The 18,636-nt window shown below is 37.8% G+C and overlaps 1 protein-coding gene across 1 annotated transcript; it reads left to right on the top strand.

Moving 5' to 3' along the window:
- LOC118775148 (homeobox protein Hox-B2a-like) lies at window positions 1-2,396 on the top strand. The gene is made up of 2 exons (XM_036524898.1): window positions 1-787; window positions 1,684-2,396. Exons 1-2 carry the CDS (start codon window positions 385-387, stop codon window positions 2,394-2,396), a joined length of 1,116 nt encoding a protein of 371 aa, XP_036380791.1. The 5' UTR covers window positions 1-384.
- Window positions 2,397-18,636: the final 16,240 nt, after the last annotated feature.

Genomic DNA, 18,636 nt, shown 5'->3' with positions numbered 1-18,636 from the left:
TGGAATGAAGTACCACACACAGCCTCCTGCATGATATGGCCTTTGAGACACATTGCCACCTAAAGCCTTTTTAACTGAAAAGATTACCCCGTTACCAGCAGAAAAGAATCACTATCCAGTGTTTTTTGGATCAATTGGAGAAAATAATGCGTTCCTTCTCCACCAGGCCCCGAATTACCATTGGCCAATTTTGATCATGTGACCAGGAATTGGATGCAATTTCGCCCTAGTCTTCAGTTTAGAAGACCAAGGTCCCCATACGCTAGTAATATCACTATTATACACAATTATTAAAGCCTGCAAATACACAGTTGCGGGGCAATTCCTCTTTTTATTTCCTTTGATTGTTTTGATACCCCGCCTGCTTTCTGATCAAGAGAAGCGATGAATTTTGAATTTGAGAGGGAGACTGGGTTTATAAACAGCCAGCCATCCCTCGCAGAGTGCCTGACGTCTTTTCCCGCTGTCCTGGAGTCATTTCAAACTTCATCAATCAAGGACTCGACATTAATTCCTCCTCCTTTTGAGCACACCATCCCCAGCCTGAATCCCTGCAGCCAGGCGCGACCGAGGAGCCAAAAACGAGTTTCAAATGGCCTCTTGCTCCGGACACCGGCACACCAGGGCCCAGCTCCGCCAACGAACAACGGCCCGCCGGCACCCGAGTTCCCATGGATGAAGGAGAAGAAATCCTCAAAGAAGAGCCAGCAATCGGGAAATGCAACCACCTCCTCCCCCACTTCTGCTTCATCCAGATTTTCTGCTTCGGGGCTGGAGTCTCCGACAGGTCAGCACACGAATTACATTTGGATATATCAGTTATTATACCTTTTTGGCTGTGTTACTTGGCGTTTTATAGAACTATTATACATAATAATTTAGATCTACAAATGTGGCTCCTAAGGTGTTTCTTTTTTTCTTTTAAAACCCCGAAAACGTGCCCGTGCAGTGTAGCCTATACTTTTCATCATTTTCTTGTGTTGTTTTCAATAGCGCAATATTTTGTTTGCCCTACATCGTAAATACCAGGGAAGGCATTACTAGGCGTAGCATATATGCATATGTGGATATGCAAATAATTTCCTTACATGGGCTAACTATTGCTGTTATATGTAAATATGTGCTCTTATATACATGCAAAATGTAATTTAATCACAATTATTCACCTCATTAGGTGTAACATTAAATAAGCACATACAAATATCAAATGTGATTTTGTTGTATAAAAGGTCTTCATGATTTAAAGACCATGTATGTGTAAAACAGGATGCGAAGTCATGCATGTTGATGAATGACTTCGCGGCAGACGCACCTTGTAACTGAAAAGTGCACATTTAATTGCGTTTAGAGTCATTTGTGTCTTAATTTATGACCTCTGTTACTTTAAGGCATGGAGTTGCCATGCCGGACGTTAGTATATAGGTTAATGCGAAAACAGTGTTATTAAAAAAACATAGGGAAAGGAGGGTGACAGTATGCACTATGGAAAGCAAATGGCAGAATCTGTTGACAGAAACGAATACTGTTTTTGCGTCCATTCAAAAGAACGCGTCTTGGATATCCAAATTCGCACAGTTTGAAAAAATGCATTTCTATGTGGAATAAAAGGAATGGGCATTTGCGACCTTTATTTTAGCATTTTGATTCTAATTTTGATTTAATTTGGTTCTGTTTGCATTGCAGAGGCGCAGAATGGTCTGGACAATGGCAGCAGCTCTCGACGGTTAAGGACAGCCTATACAAATACGCAGCTTTTGGAGCTAGAGAAGGAATTTCATTTCAACAAATATCTATGCCGTCCTCGCCGGGTAGAAATCGCGGCATTGTTGGATCTAACCGAGCGACAGGTTAAAGTGTGGTTCCAGAACCGGAGGATGAAGCACAAGCGACAGACTACACATCATAAGGAGGGCCAGGAAGGCGATGGTAGTGGATTTGATCCCGTGGAAGGGAGCGATGCTGCATCCCCCTTTTCGAGTCCACTCGCAGAGCCGCCGGGCTCTGCAGCCTCAGAAAATGAAACTTCGTCCTACACAAACAGCAGTGACAATAACCAGCCCACGCCCGAGAAGACACAACCAACCAGCCAGAAGCGTGCATCTGCTCCCTATAAATCTGTGAGATCCCGCCTGTATCAACCGCCCACTGTAGATAACCTTCCTACAATGGGCGAAGGCGGTACATCTGGCCCAGAGCACTCGTTTTCAGAGACGCATAATGCCTCCTCTCTCCCGGATTTGAATTTCTTTCCTACCGACTCCTGCCTACAGATTTCTGACGCCTTGTCGCCAAGTCTGCAAAGCTCGCTCGACAGTCCGGTAGATTTTTCTGAAGAGGACTTCGACCTATTCACTAGCACACTTTGTACAATAGATTTACAACATTTGCAGTTCTAACTCTAAGGCAATCAAATAAAGAAGACATTCATTTCGCTTAGTTACAATGTATACAGTGATTCTTGTGGCTTTTGGCTGCAGTATATGATTCTCGTATTTCTGAAAAATAACCAACACTACCTGAGTTCAATTTTAGTTTAAAAAAACCTGCTTATATTCCGAAAGAGAACGAATGTTTCCGTTTTCTACAACTGTAATCATTTACTGTATTGTATTTTCATCGGGACTGCACTGTCCAGATGTCAGGTATTTCATTGGTTTTAATTTTATGGGTTTTTACAAAATTGCATTAATTTATTGACCATATAGGAGTGCCGCAAAGGACCAGTGTAGCCTAAACTCAATCGTTGAATTCTCAGGAAAAATATTGCATAGCTGAACTGCTTTTAGATATTCTCACGGAAAGGGTGTTGTCCCTCTTTATGAGTTTTAGAACTAGTTTATTTATTCAGATTCTTTAATAGTAAATTTCAAATTATTTATTGTACATTATTTTCATAGGTGAAATAAAAGAAAGCATTTATAAGCCGGAGGAAGTGTGTGTTTGATTCTACGCAAAGAAAAAATGGGTTTTTCTTCGTGTGATTGGTACATTTGCTTTAAAGATGGTATTAATACTGGTGCTATGATTATTACTATGGTTTTCACCATTAATCAGTGATTGCAAAACAGATTTTTGATTACCCAGTTTTACGAGTTTTAGAAATAATTTTAAATTAATTTCTTTTCAGGTTTGCCTTTCAAATTGTCAGTTCAAGAAGTATAAATGTATCGTGGCATTTAGGCTCGTGTAGTAACATTGAACACTGCGTTAACATTTTAAAATGGTCGTTTTAGCGCTTCATTTAAATATTAGATTGTGATTATACCTAATATGCCTACTTGAGTTTGTTTCTCTCTAAAACAAAAAAAAGACAAAAAATAAATTTACTTGTTCATGTCCGAATATAGTTCTACATATTAGTGAACATATCTGAAAATGTTTGTTAATAAGTATATACAGGATATCAAAATGTACCGACGGCTTCGTTTCTGTAAAACACTGGCTTAGTATCTAACACAGTCATGGGTGATTCCATTTTTATATGTGGACACCCACGTGCCACGCTAAAGTGCTTCTTTCAGGCACGCAAAACTCATACATCAAACTACTTTGTGAATGAAAAGGGGGGTCAGAAAAGAATCAATCGCCATGACACCAAAAATAAATCATATTATGTCTTTGCTAAGTCACCGATGTCTCTACCTACCAGGACAGAAATTTGGTAGGCGTTCAAGTTGAGTTAATATGAGGTAGAGGTGCGGTTCATGTGACAGCAGCTGGAGTTGCTGTCGTCTAGTTGTAAAATGGCGGTGAGACCACAATGGGCGACATGAACAATAGGGGGGCAGCCATTATAGAACGCGAAGGGCCAGGATTAAGGACCAATACAACTCGATTTCGGCATATTTTGTTATTCCTCACAGATTTCAATTGATAATATTAAATAACCGACGTTTTTACTCGAACCACACGTAAATTTCATCCCACAGATAAGATATGTTAAGCAGGACATGGTTATGTTTTAAGGTTTCTTAATTTATTTCAGTTTGATACAGAATGAACGGCAACAACATTTTTATTTTTCAACATTCTAAATCAATGACAAAAATGCAAAAGAAAATATTTTAAAGTATGAGGACATATTTAATACAAGATAAAAGTGTAGATGGTTTAATGAGAGTAGGCTATAAGTAATTTAATAAAAAACAAATATATATATATATATAAAGTTAATTAGCCTGCTTAATATTATCGTTGTTGTTGTTTTATTAACATATTTTCTTTACGTAAGGGGTGTCCGTATGTGAGTGTATCGTAGAGGGGATTTATAGTAGGCCTACTATTCTGCTCGCTTTATTGAACAGAACAAAAACGCGCTCATGCTGTATTCTACTTGTTTACAGTAAGCCTCAGAGGAAGTTTTAGCCTTATGAAGTTCAGTTGGGGTAAATGCCAGTGCGAATTTCAACCGTTGATGGAGGACTTATTTATGATGAAGGAAATCGGCTAGCTTCGCTCCTGTTTAACCGCTGACATTTTATCAATAGAAATCTCTTAGCCCCTTCCTGTCGTCAGTGACAGGTAGGAATTAATCGTAAGCCTAGCCCAAAGAACCAAAGTCATAAATTGACCAGCGTTAGGTCAGTTCAATATCTTGAACTGACAACTGTTCACTATCATACCATGAAAAATCAAACATGAGGGATATGATCTTTGTAAGGAAGAAAGTGCTCATCGTGTCAGAGGAAGTGACAGACATAAGACTAGAGATCGAGCTTGCGACTTTTTGAGTGGGCCTACGATACACCTCACCGCCAAGCAACTTCCAGCTTCGACTCGGTCTCTTGCAGTTAATGTTTTCAATTCAACAAGAACGTTTTGCTGTCCTATAGAACAGTATGACAACACTGAGGTTTACTGGAATGCGCTATAGGACAAAGGATATTTTGCCTGCAAACAATTTAGCCTATTCCCTAGATTGTACTTATTCCGTAATTATTGAATCGGGTGAATGCATTATGATATTTTCCCTGACAATTGAAACTTGGTGTTGCTTCGTGCACTGTTTATGTGGGCTATATTTTGGATACTGTTAATGCTGATTCTCGTCGCAGATTCCGTTGGAGTAATGTGTTTTCATCAAATGTTCCTCCTGCAATGTTTTTCTTTTTCTTTTTTTGTGAAAACGGACATGAAGTTCGAGTTTTTCATTAGAAGGCTTTAGGTTTGGGAGAGCAGGCAGTGCGTTTGAGCGAAAAAGTGAAGCGTAGCTACTCCCGTTGGCACACGCTGCGTACAACGTATCTGCAGGTAACTGCATTATTGTAGTTTATTTCTTATGTAATTGTCGAAAAGCGATTTAATCATATTTAAATACACAGCCAAACAAAAAGAGGATGTATTGTGTTTAATCTGGCTATGAACTTTCATTCGGGTTGAATATCATCAATACAAAAAGGACCATATTCCTTCATTTTCTAAGTCCATTAAAACAGCCATGTGGTGAATAATGTTTCAAAGTAAGTTCTATTTTTTCAGACCTACGTGGAGATGAAACATATTTCTTGCAGGAAGTGGGGCTTGTGGAGAGTTTTTGGTTGAGTTTATTTGAAATTAACCTAGCCAACTCATTGTACAACCAATTGGTAGGCCTGCTCTATTCAAACTGACTACTTAAATCTCCAGGTGGTTCATAACCTTTGTTTTCAAACAGTTGGGTTAATTGAGATCACCAGACAGTTTTAATAGGGTTTAGTTTTTTTTCCAGTGTTGGCCTATGCTCATTGTTTCGATAAGTAACAAGATAACAAACTTTATAGGGTCACGTGCAAACGGTTCCCTTTGCCATATGAAAAAGATGGAGTAGACCCATTTTCTCCTGGGATCAAGGTTTTACAGGATATGACACGTTTTTACTTCTTTATATGACCCATGTATCACCTGCAGTTTATTTGTCATCAGTTGCTTTTATGTCAGGAAAACTCTCTCTTTTCAAACAGCTACTCTGTGGTTTTCCCTGTGCCTTTAGCCACTGGTGACACTGGCAATGCTACGACAGCTCTAAATTTGCACTGGGAGTCATTTGGTCCCTCCATTTAGGCACTTCTAGTGTTAAACAACATAAGCTGAATGCTGAGACACCAGCATGTAAACACTGCTGTTAGAGTTAGTCTTTTCAATGCAGTATCATGCTTTTTTATTTTCTCCCAGTTGTGTGAAAGACTAAATATCTGCAACTGTGGGCAATGCCTATGACAGCTGTAAGCTTTGCCTGTAAGGAATGTCAATCTGGTTACCACTGCCTCGCTTTGAATGCATTTGTGACGTGCAAATGTGAGCCAATATGGCAGGATTGGCTACATTTAAACTGCAACTACATAATTACTCCCGTAATAATGTTGCAAGTACTGCTCAAGTCTGGCCTAAACTGGAACCTCTTTGTGGTTATGGCACTACCTATATCCATGCTTATTGTGTTTTTTTATACATAATTCAGTGATATTGCTCACAAATTGGTGAAGTTGCTTGCTACCTTATGGTCAAGGAAGGCATCCTGCTATGTGTACCTTTGTTACTCTGGTTATGGAGAAACTACAACAAAAAGATCAGATGAATGATACTGATTATATGCAGACCTAGACATATAGCTTTTATAGGTAAAATAGGTAGGTAACTTTTTATAGGTAAAAAGTTTATCTTCTGTATGAACTTTTAATGACATGTGACCAAGTCAATGCCGCCTCGTTAGGAGAATGAGTAGTAATAATTTCTTTCTGGGAATGGTATTCCACACAATGTAAATATTGCTAGTTCGTATTGACTGGCCTGGGCTTAGGACAGGCCTACTATCATATCCAGGATGAGCAAACATTCTGTTAGCCTGGGTGATTTTGCTATAGAAACTGTTATAGCTTGTCCTAAGCTACCTTGTCTACTAGCCCGGCTTTAGATTCAAATGCAAGAAAAATGTAGTCTGCACTGTGTGAGCTTGATTGTGTGGCATGCTTCCCAGTGGCTGGAGGTGACAGTATGGGATGGCTATAAACCTACTAACTAATGGATCCAGACCTTTTAGAAAGGATGCACTTGTTTTTTTTCCTGTTTAAGAGACTTTCAGTTCAGTCTCATTTCTGCTAAGATTCTATATTAATTTGCTTTCTTACATTTCAACACAGCAAATGATTAATTTAGAATAAAAAAAAATACATTTTCATGCCAGCCAAGATAATGATTTGTACATGTACAGCATACTTCTGATCACGGTTGCAGCAGTCATATTTGGAATGTAACTAATGGCTGAGCCAGAGTCTTCCACAGTATGTTAACATCATTTTTGAATGCTTAAAACGTTTTTTGTGAGATAGGCAGTAGATAGATAGATATTGTACATTGGCTGTGGTTGTAAGAGAATGGGTCAATTCAGGGTTAAACTCTCATTCGCACCTGCAGCGTTATGTCATCAAACTCATTCATCTGCTCTTACTGCAGGGTGAGCACTTTGTGAATGGGTGCATTCTGAAAATAACTAAGGTCATTTCAACTTCTATCATTTCTCTGGAAAAAAAAACACTATCATTTGACTTCATGCCAATATTATTTTTTCAATGATAGCCGGATAGCTGAACAACAGGTCAGCATGAATGATTCCTGTATATTATGCAACAGTCTAAATGCTAAATGATATGAGAGGAGAGGACATGTTCTCAAAATCCCTAAAACAGTTCATGATTTTCTGGAAATGCTGTGAAGCTTTCCAGTACACAGCTTTGGGAATGGGAGAAACATGTCACATGACTCTAAAAGCTCCACTACATTCAGCTAACTTTGTTCAGTGCTTTTCTGGTCATAACAAAATAACAAGGCCAAATCAACTCAATGCTACCAAAGTGTGTGGCCATCCGACCGCTTTAGCCAGTAAATAGGACTGAAACCATACGAGACATTACAGACAGCAGATTTTTAGCATGCCTTTTGTCATGTCTGCAGAGTTGTATGCATTCACACGATGTTAAACTGGAGGCTTCACAGTAATCCAAAGGCTTTCACAGTAATCCAGGTAGTCACAGGCCATGTGATAAAGTGCTACGTCACTCAAATAGTACAATGCAGAGGACCCTCCACAGTAGCGTCCAGCACAACTGTCCAGTAAGCAAGTGAATGACATTTAACAGGAATCCCTTCTCATAGAGCAGGGGAAGGATTTTTCACTAATGGATTCAGGGTAATGGGACTAGACCAGCACTCAGGGGACCTCACAGCCTTCCTCTTCAAGGCTCACTAGAATGCATTAGAATCACATATATTTACGGTTTACAGGAAGAGTACAGTATCAGTAAGGAGTTGTGGACCCATGGAATGGACCTTGTGTTCTGTAATAAAATGGTGTTAGGAATACAAACCCAGCAAGCAGGTTTAATCCTCTTGTGATGGACAATATTTCCACAAAGACTTAATGGATGATTAAACTTGCTGTATAAAGTCCAGCACAATGACCTAATATGCTTTCTGGGGTTAGATACTGTATTTTCCAGTGAGTTGAACTGAGGGGAATGGCAATGTTTTATTAAGCAATTGTATAATATGTACAGTTATACAGTGTTACTGTAAATTAAATGGCCTACTAGGTAGATTTTTTGAAGACTTGGTTGGTAAGAGTTTGAAATCATTATTTGCGAAAATGCCTACAAGAAGATACAAAGCATTTGGTAGTCCCAATTTTCTTAGATAAAGTTTAATATATTATTGATATATATAAACTTTGTCACATTCCCTAGTATCTAGCACAGCATCATTATTTTTGCTTATAGTTATATTTTCAATATATGGCTGATTATTTTATATCAAGATCTTACTGCAACAGCTGTAGGAATTTCAACTACCATAGATGCCTTCACAGAGAAAATTGACTGTCCTTTTAGAAACTAGACAAATAATATACATAAATGAATACCTGAAAATGAAACAAAAGTAACATTAAAATTGATTTTTGAGAGTGAGGGAGTGTTTGCTCTTTTTGTTTAAACGTGTTTTTGGCTGTCGAAGATAGGCAGAAGTAACTTACACTTTTACTACCTTTCATAAATGTTTGAACATGATAATATGGTAAGTAGGCTTGGTAAGCATGTTGTGGATGTATCAGTTCTATGGGACTCCTGCCTTAGGTTAGAGACAGCTTGAAAGAAAGGATCCCATGAGTCTATTTCTTTCTGTGTTTCTGTGGAATGGGCTTGTTGCTTGCTATTTATGGGGTGGAAATGTGTTGTTTGTGTACTGTGCCTTTAACAACTTCCACTATCTATATCCATTTGTCTGCTTTTTTCCTTTAGTTGTATAGCTTGGTGGTTTACAATCATGCTTATAATCTGTGTATAGGTTGAGGATATGATACATGGTAATGGAAGAATTAGATATAGCACCATACCATCACATACAATACTGCAAGAATACAAACATACAACATTTAGGATATGAAAATAAGACCAAAAGGAATATGGGAAAAAAACATAGGGACATGTCCCATCCTCTACACCTCAGCTGATGTGTGAGCATTCTGATTCAAAATGTCATGCATCACGCAAGTCTCGTACTTGTACGGACAAACCAGTAGCCCAGGTGGCCTGTAAATGTAATTATTTATATATTTATTTGTTGGGAGGTGTTGTAAGCTACTTTGTGGCGGATTAAATCCCTCAATGGTACATGATAAAACATTGCAAAAGAGATGACACCCTTCCACAGAATTTATGTACCTCAAATACACAACAAGCAGTATTTCAATCAAAATAATCTCACTTCAGGCCTACTTCTAACCAAACATATAAGAGTAGATCCAAATATAATGCAGTTTACTTAAGTGCAAGGCTTAAAATTTGTATAATATGTAAGATGATATAAGATGAATAGCTTTTTAGTTGGCAAAAATGTGACATTACACAATGAATAAAACTGCTATAGTCAAGCGTTTCTTGCCTTTTCTTGATAGTGTTTGTGACCACTTCTGGGATTTTATCCCAGCAAGAGAGAAGTACATCTAGGAGTAATCAGGCCAATGTGGTCATCAGAGAGCAGTGGAACCACACACTTTTGCACATGTGTAAATTGACATATTTCAATGTGCAGGCAGGAGTCTCCCTAATGCTCTCAAAAATCATTTGTGGATTTTATAATACTACCTGCAAGTGCACACCGTGCTGCATGTATTAATTTCTTATGCAAAACACTTCAGAATGATCTCTGTGCAGTTTCAATGTGATTAAGGCCAGACTCTCAGAGGAAGCAAAAGGAGAAGTAGTGTGGAAACCCCATTTAAAAAAATAAATAAATAAGAATACTTGTGCAAATGCATATCCTCATTTGCAATTGTTAGGGACTTAAGCCACGTAGCAACCAACTATTGTATACTACCATAGGAAGTACACATTACTAATTCCTGCAGTTCTTCACTCATGATATAAGTAGTCAACATAATCTCACTTCCAGCCATATGTTAGCTCAGTTTCATCTCAGAGAGAATTACTGATGTACACCCTCCAATTAATGCAGAGTTGTTTTCCTGAGCCTGGCTAGGATGATGTGAAGGCTTGGTTCCACTCGAAGGCACATTCTCGCCCCCGGATGACATAATTTTATGGTTGTGTAGACAAGGCTAGGATTCATGACAGAAGGTCACCATGATTTTCCATGAAAATAAAACTGTTAAACAAAGCTATCATACTTATTATGTGTTAGCTAGCTGTCTTATTGTGGTTAGCTTGCTATAAATATATCAGTGTACCAAGCTGATCTTGAGAGTGATGATGTGACTGATAACTAGGTAGTTAGCTATTTGCTTATAGCTAACTTATTTAGCTAGCTAGTTACCTACCTTTGTGATTGACCACAAAAGCTTCTGAGGTTAAACACTACATAAATCTCATTGTGAATTTTTTGTTGTGCTTGTCTTATACACTATAATATCTCTTAATGTTATATAATGTTAATAGCATTGCAAAGAGTAAATTCATATTGCTCACAAATTATTGGTTTCAAAAGTATTGGTACCTTTAATGATTTTTGAAATAAATACTTAATAAATACACACATTTATATAAAGGCTGTAGGTCTAGTTAATCAAAAATTTCATATTTCTTTGAATAGAAATGATTACATACTTATATTTAAAACAATATGTGGAGTATGTCTTTTTTCCCACACCATTTAAATAATGTTCTATTCAATTGTTGAACAACTTTCTTTCCTTAACTATGTTTTTGCTGAACTATTTTATAGGCAGTTAAATTACAAACTGCTTTTTGTTATCCATTTTCTGTGAAAAAGAGCAGCTAACTACAACTTTCTGCTGCTTCCCTGTACTGATTTTAGAAACAGAACCAAATAATTGATGGAATGCTGCCGGTTTCTTTGCACTAAGAAGAATGTCTCTACAACACCACATTTTTGAATTTATAGGGAATAATTGCCTAATAAAATTAATATTTGGTGTTAATGATAAATTAATAAATAATACATCTATACATAACATAACAAACTGGCATGCATTGAAATCCAGGACATAATTCTTAATTCTTCTCTACATGTCTTTATGAACTGTTACCTTCATCTACGATTAATTTGCCATGCTCTTCAGTGTCCTTAATGTCAGACTCACAAATGATTGGTCTGAAGTCCAGGGTCCTCAAAGGTCCTCTAAGGTGGTTTGAAGAGGTGATACAGTCCTGACCCTGATGATGACATAATGTAACCACTCCAGACCATCACCACTGCAAGAATTTAAAAAAAGCATAAATGAAACTGAGTAGCATAAAGAGTTGTTATTCAATCCACTGCAGACAACCATACCAAACATAACGAGAAAATGGTAGAAAAACGAGCCCATTGACTACAGAGGAAGGAAAGTGAGGCAAGTCTGAGGACTTTGTTAGTTGGGGTAAGTGCAAGGACGTGTAATAGAGAAGGAAGGAAACATTAGGTGGCACCTCTCACTGATAGGTAGAGTCCATTGGTTATTGAAATTTGGGGTGAGGGAAACACTTTGGAAGTTACTGAAATAACTGAAGAAGATTTAATTAGATTCCTTAAATGTATAAATGTGTGGCAAATGTGTAAAGTTCTGCATGTGGGCAATAATAATTTAAAGCATGATTATTTTATGGAAGACATGCTATTATAGGGTGCACAATATAAAAAAGGTTTGGGAGGAATAAGTGATCCAAGTCTAGCTATTTCCAGACAATGTGCCAAAGCAATATAAAATGTTAAATTGGACGGTAGGATAGAGCAAACATTATTAAATATACATCAGATGGGGATATATTAATATTATACAATGCCCTTACAGTAATGTGTACAGTGCTGTGCACCATAACATAATAGAAGCTTTCAAGAAACTATGGAACATGGGAAGAAACTATGGGAACAAATGTCAAGGATTTAACTCATGAAGAGACATGTAATCTCTTTAGTCACTGAAAAATAAGACTTGAGGTGGGATTTAGTTGAGGTTTTTATAATTTTAAAAGGGGTTAATTGAGGGGATCATCCTATTTTTTTGAAGCTCAGTTTCGCCAACATGAAAAGGTGACATAGATGAAAATGAATTCAAGATAAATTTCACACTGACCCTCAAAAGTACTTTGCTACTCAGAATTATTAATGGTTAGAATATCTTATGCGGATTCAAAGTGGAAGCAGGGAGGTCTGGACTATATTATGAGCTTACATAGAATATCCTCTTCTCATGAATAAACATTTTATATTCAGTGATATATCCAAGATCCTTAGGTTAGGTACCATTAAGGGAAATAGTGTCCCAGTCTCTTGCGTTTTTGTTTCAGCCAAGCCACATTGTTGACAGATTTGACAGCCAGATCCCAGCTCTACTGAGAGGTAAGGATCTGTCCAGAGCTTCTATAAAAGTTGCCAAGTTGGTAAAATCTGCTTCATGTTTTTCTTTCATGTGTAGCCCAATGCAGCTGTAAATCCACAGTGCTAAAACATGGTTTACAACATGCCACTGCCCGCCCCGATGGTGCTAACAGTCCATTCATGAGGAGTAGAGTGGGCTAGCATACAAGCTTATCCTACATTATGACCACTGGGGACAACAGAAGTGAAGTGGATCTGTTCCCATAAAAGTGCATTTTAAATAGGTAAGATGTAAATAACTGAGAAATGGGGTAAATAACGAACATTTACATTCCAGGAAGCGATCATATATAGTTGTCTTTTTCATTGTTGCAAGAGAAGGTAGATTCTTCTAATGCTAGTTGCTCCACTGCAAGTTGGAGTGGAAAATGCAGCTGTATGCCACAAAGCAACGGCAAATCCTTTTAAAAATGATAAATTGTTGCTTTTGTCTTTTGTCACAATTTTGAATTAAGTGATTGGTTCTTCTTTCCTGAAGTTGGCAACATCAAAGGAGAATGAAACCTCTTTGTCAAGAGTTGTCACTTGTTCTTGCAGAGCAGTGGTACAATCATTTCCTCAATAATGTCAGGTTAGGAGTACCTTCTGGTCAGGTCAAAAAATATGGTAAAATGCACATTTCATTTTATGATTATCTGAAGATTGTTATTTAACTGTTCTGTCTTGCTGTTATGTGTTTCTTAACTCCTGCTCATAGATAGGTTTCTTCAAATTTTTGCCTGACTTCTGCTTTCTGTGTAAGTTTGATTTGGTTATTTTTATAAGCATAAATAATTTCAACGCACAATTTTAGCCAATTTATACTTAAATCATAGTGCTTCAACTGCTTTTACCCCAAAAAGTAGCATTCTTACACTGTTTATTCAGCCCACTGCCACAATGTCACAGCTATGTTTAGAGAATATCATATGGTGCCAAGGGTGTAGAATTACTAGTAGAAGTCCCTACAGATGCCATCCTGTTGCATGACAAATTCTAAAGAAGTATAATAGAAGAGCAGTTGGAGCTGGAGCATCTGGAGAGAGCTGTTTCATTTTCATATCTTGAAGGGGATTTCTCACCTAATCCAACAGCGAAGCTAATAATAACAGACTGAGCTGCTTCAGGTGTTATTCACAAAAAGTATTCCTTTCTCCTCTGCCCCCTGTATCATTGTAGGGTACTCAAGGCGAGCTTCTACAACAGTTAGTCAAATCTCTGTGAACAAAATGATCAAAGAGAATACAATATGCATCAATTATGAAGTCTACCCTTACTTTTTTTACTTTGATCGAGCCATCCTCTGTTCTCGATCAATGATGGTCCTCGAGGTGGCACGGTTGCCCATAACACTTTGGATCTCTTTGACGATGTTAAGCCATGTGTCCTGCTTTACTCAGTCAATGTAGTTGTATGCTGGTATCCCTTGTGCTCTGCTTCCATGGGTAGGGATGCGGAACAAGAGGTCGCTCACTGCTTCGTCTTTGCTGATAAAGCAGTGTCCTGCAAACCTATGCTTCTCCATCTGATCGTGCCAGTGAGAGGTGGTAGCTCACCACAGAGGTCTTCATTTGAGATGTGGTGCATACTTAGCAGCCTGGTATAGCAGCCATCTAGTTTGTTGGCTGCAGCAGCCGTGATGGTCCATGACTCACAGCCAAGGAGGAAGAGACTCTCAGCTGTGGCCTTAAAGACGTGGATCTTGAGGTCCCTTCTCCTTTTAGATTTCCAGACTTTGTTCATTTTCCTTAATTCTTGCCAAGCTTGGACCTTCCTGGTGGATATGTCCCTGTCAGTGCTTTCTGCATGGCCACCCAGATATTTGAAGTCATGAACGTCCTTGAGATCTTTCCCTTCTAGTGTGACATTCCGTTTTGCATCCTTCTGATTGCAAGACATAAACTTTGTCTTCTTGCCGTTCAAGGAGAGTCCTATGTCGCCAGTCGCTAGTTCTGTTCTGTGTAGGAGTTCTTGTGCTTGCGCTTGCTTGCTCTCTGATGTCTATCCACATTGAGTAAAATCAGCCTTGGTGTTATCATCATCTGAGCACTGACAAGAGTGTGAAGCCACCATTCAGATGGTGCCTTGCAGGACTTAAACCATCCCTATCAGAGTGAACACAATAGGGAATATTCCTCTTGGCTATAGCCCTGTGAGTTCCACAGTGTGATTATGAGTGACAGGCCTTACTCCTCCTCTCAGTTGTGTATATGTACATACCAATACTGACAGGCAGACAACTGAGTAAAGAATTACATACTGACACCAGGTTGAGCTATGGTTGTTATTACTTTTTAAATTTATTGGTCACTGTCACTGAAAATGGGGAGAAAAATGCCAGGTGGCACACAATGCAAGCTTGCTTGCAGAAAAGTATGTCACAGCAGGCCAAGATATCTGAATTCAAGCATCTGAATTTTGCAGAGTCTTACAATTTGTGATGCCGGCATTGGGGTTCAAATGTTAAAGCTCTGACTGCTCTGAATCTGCCAGTTCCTCTCTTCAAGATTACCACAGTGTGCTTTGTGTGTTTAGTGACAAATCTAAGGCAGTGTTATTATTATTATTATTATTATTTTGTTGTTGTTATTGTTATTATTATTATTACATAACATTTTCATTAATTTCAGAAAGCTCTGGCCTATTAAGGATGGAGAAAGCATGAATAAAGTAGCACTAACCTTAATTTGTTATTCAAAGTTACAGATAAAACACAGTGCTATTTGGAATAAAGCCTTGTGTATAGTGAGCTGGAGACTGTTCCATTGCACAGAGCTCTGAGGCATTCTATTCTGGCCAAACATTTCATAGACATTTGCTCTGTTTTGCATCTTTGCCTCTGCAATTTGTTTATTGATATCTAAGCAGTCATCAACAATTACTGGTAATATATGGCATCCAATTCAGTGGTGCAGTTAGAATATTACCATGAATACAAACTGCAAAGCAAATCTTTTGTGATCGTTATGTCACGGAGTTTAAAATGGCAGTGTTAGATTGAAATGGCCAGCTGGAGCTGGAATCTTGCCAGTCTCCTGTGGAATGTGCTAAGTGAGATTGCAGTTCTTGGTATCCTCTCTGATGTGGGGTCAAAAAGGGGTTGTGTACTTCCGGAGTCCATTCAACAAGATATTTAACATATCTTGAACCCACTTCCCCCTATAAAGTATACAAATGCCTCAAATAAAGTATGGTTAATTTTGAGGTTAAATACTGTTAAATTGAATACAAATAGCATATGAGAAAAATCTGTGCGCTTCTAACATCAGCTTTGACCTTAAATTAAAAGCAAAGGAAAAATAGCTTTACAACTACTTAAGTGGAATTTAAGGCCAGATTAATTCTAATCATGATTAAATAAAAAAATGTAACACTTTAGTCAATAGAGTGGAAAGTACAGCTATAATTGATAAAGAAATACTTACTGTTTCCAGGTAAGGAGTTCCTTTCTTGTTCATTATGTCCAAAGGTTTTACTTGAAAAAAGAAATGCAACTAGAAACCTGTGTGAATTTCCTTTTGCAGGACAATATCTTATCAAGGGAAATGAGCTAAGGTGTGGATATCTCTCTCTGTTTAAATTCTTTATTGTGGCGGCCGTACAAACGGACAAATCAGAAATGTCTATTAAAAACGCTCACCAGTTTCGCCTCTGTGTGTCTTGGGTTCTTCGGCAAAATGAAATTACCATGACTTTCGAAAGAAGTCAAGGTGATTACCCAACATGAAGGCAACCGACGCTTTGGCTGTTCAATGTATATCCTGCAGGGTTCGCTGTGGAGTGAAAATTCGTCACGTGTCACATGCTCGCATACTTCGCAAATTATTGCACTACCGAGCAGGTCAATTTACGCTAATGTAGGTAACTTATTCTTAGGTAACAGCTAAGCAGGCTAGGCTCATGTGTACAGATCGATAGGCTACATATAAACTGTTCAAAGTATTCAATATTCAATGTAGTTTTAACAGTTTTAAGATAAATTCCACGTGACCATTAGATAGATAGATAGATAGATAGATAGATAGATACTTTATTCATCCCCTTGGGGAAATTCAGGTGTCCAGTAGCTCCAGTAACATTATAACATTAACTTTTTATACTCTTAGATTGTTTTATCAAAATAATAATTTGTTGTCATTATTATTATTATTATTAATAATAATAGTAGTAGTAGTAGTAGTGCTTCTGTTGGTGAAGCATGGAATTTATTTAGCATTATTCATTGCTGCAGCTCGCTGATGGTAATCTGTCACTTTAATGAAATTGTAGTTTTGTAATTAGTCATTTTTATTTTGTATTTGTAATGAGTAATTTTGTAGTTTTTGGAGTTTGTACTTTTGTAGTTTTTTCACTCCTCATCCGTTTTCTTGTACATTGTTTTCATCGACTCTTCAGAATGGAAATAATCACATAAAAATTAAAACGTCGTAAGTACAACCTCTCTCCCGGAGAAGCTTTCATTCTCTTTAGCCTAAAGAACATGTTGCGTTGAACATTTTCGTAATAGGTAAATTGTATTAAGCTAGTTGTGATTTTAGTCTTTACAATGCTGTCATAGAGCCGTTGTGTGGAGCATATTATTAAATGTGGTCTATAAACAGTTCATCTGTCCAATGATAGATTTGATAAGATGGACCTCAACGGAGGGATTAATATTTCAGATGTGACTTCATCTAGAATGTGTCAATGAAAAATTTAGAGCGCAGTTACGCTTTGAAAATCCGTCCGTCTGGTTTAGCACCCCCTAATGGGAAAATTATCAGATGTTGCAGGAGAGTAGCTAATTTAGATCCACGGAAACGAGCATTAACACAAATCTGATATATATATAGAGTGTGTTTTGTGCGATTCTGGTGGCTGTATGTATAAACATTATAAAATATGTTATAGAATATCAACGATTGAATGCTGAATGATTTTGCTAAATCAACACTGGTAGGCCCACGTAGGGTTTTGTTGTTATTATATTAATTATATAATTTAATTATTTTCTAATGAACGCAGAAATTATAATCCTTACTCTTATTGACATTAAGTAATGATTTCTGTCTTAACTAAAGTCCACACATCGCTGTGGCGCAGAACTCGCTGAAATGAACGAAAAATGATGCATAAGAAGACAGAAGGCTTTTCATTAAACCACTTTGCTGTTCGCCTGAATTTCATCTTAAGTTTCAGAAAAGGGTTTCGTAACATTTATCATACACAAGTCCATTTTGCCAAAAATGTGGTCAGTGAGCTTTGCTAGCTATCCAATGTTGTGTATGAAGTCGTGTTAAAGCCCTCACGCTTCCTGCTGCGCTGCAGCCGGATAGATAACACAGTTACTCCCTCATTGCGGTTTGTAGACGCTTGGTATATTTATACATTTAGCAGCCTCAATTACTATGTGTGCTGAGAGGCATAGATTGCATACAGGAGATTACCGCGTGATTACTCGACATCCGATATAACAGGTTATTTCGTCTTCATGTGCAATTAGCATCCTCTAAATATAAGCAGGAATCTTGTTCAGGGTAGGATCTAGTGACGCGTGAGTGTGGTATTGAAATGCAGGGGAATGCTGTCAGAAACACACCTCTCTACACCACGTCGCAACTTCAGAAATAAGACCTCGCCCACAACTCATTTTGGCCTGTTTCACAATTTGTATCTAAGGGCAAGCTGAACAAAAACACTAACATGCCTACATGGAATTCTTTTGTATTTTATCCTCTCTTTTTGTGTTACTGTTTTACCGATCCCATTTGTATGACGTTCACAAAAAAAAAAAAAAAAAAAACATACATTCTT

The sequence above is a fragment of the Megalops cyprinoides genome, chromosome 1, assembly GCF_013368585.1.
Source record: "Megalops cyprinoides isolate fMegCyp1 chromosome 1, fMegCyp1.pri, whole genome shotgun sequence".
Classification (NCBI taxonomy): Eukaryota; Metazoa; Chordata; class Actinopteri; order Elopiformes; family Megalopidae; genus Megalops; species Megalops cyprinoides.
This window is presented reverse-complemented; position numbering and strand designations above follow the sequence as displayed.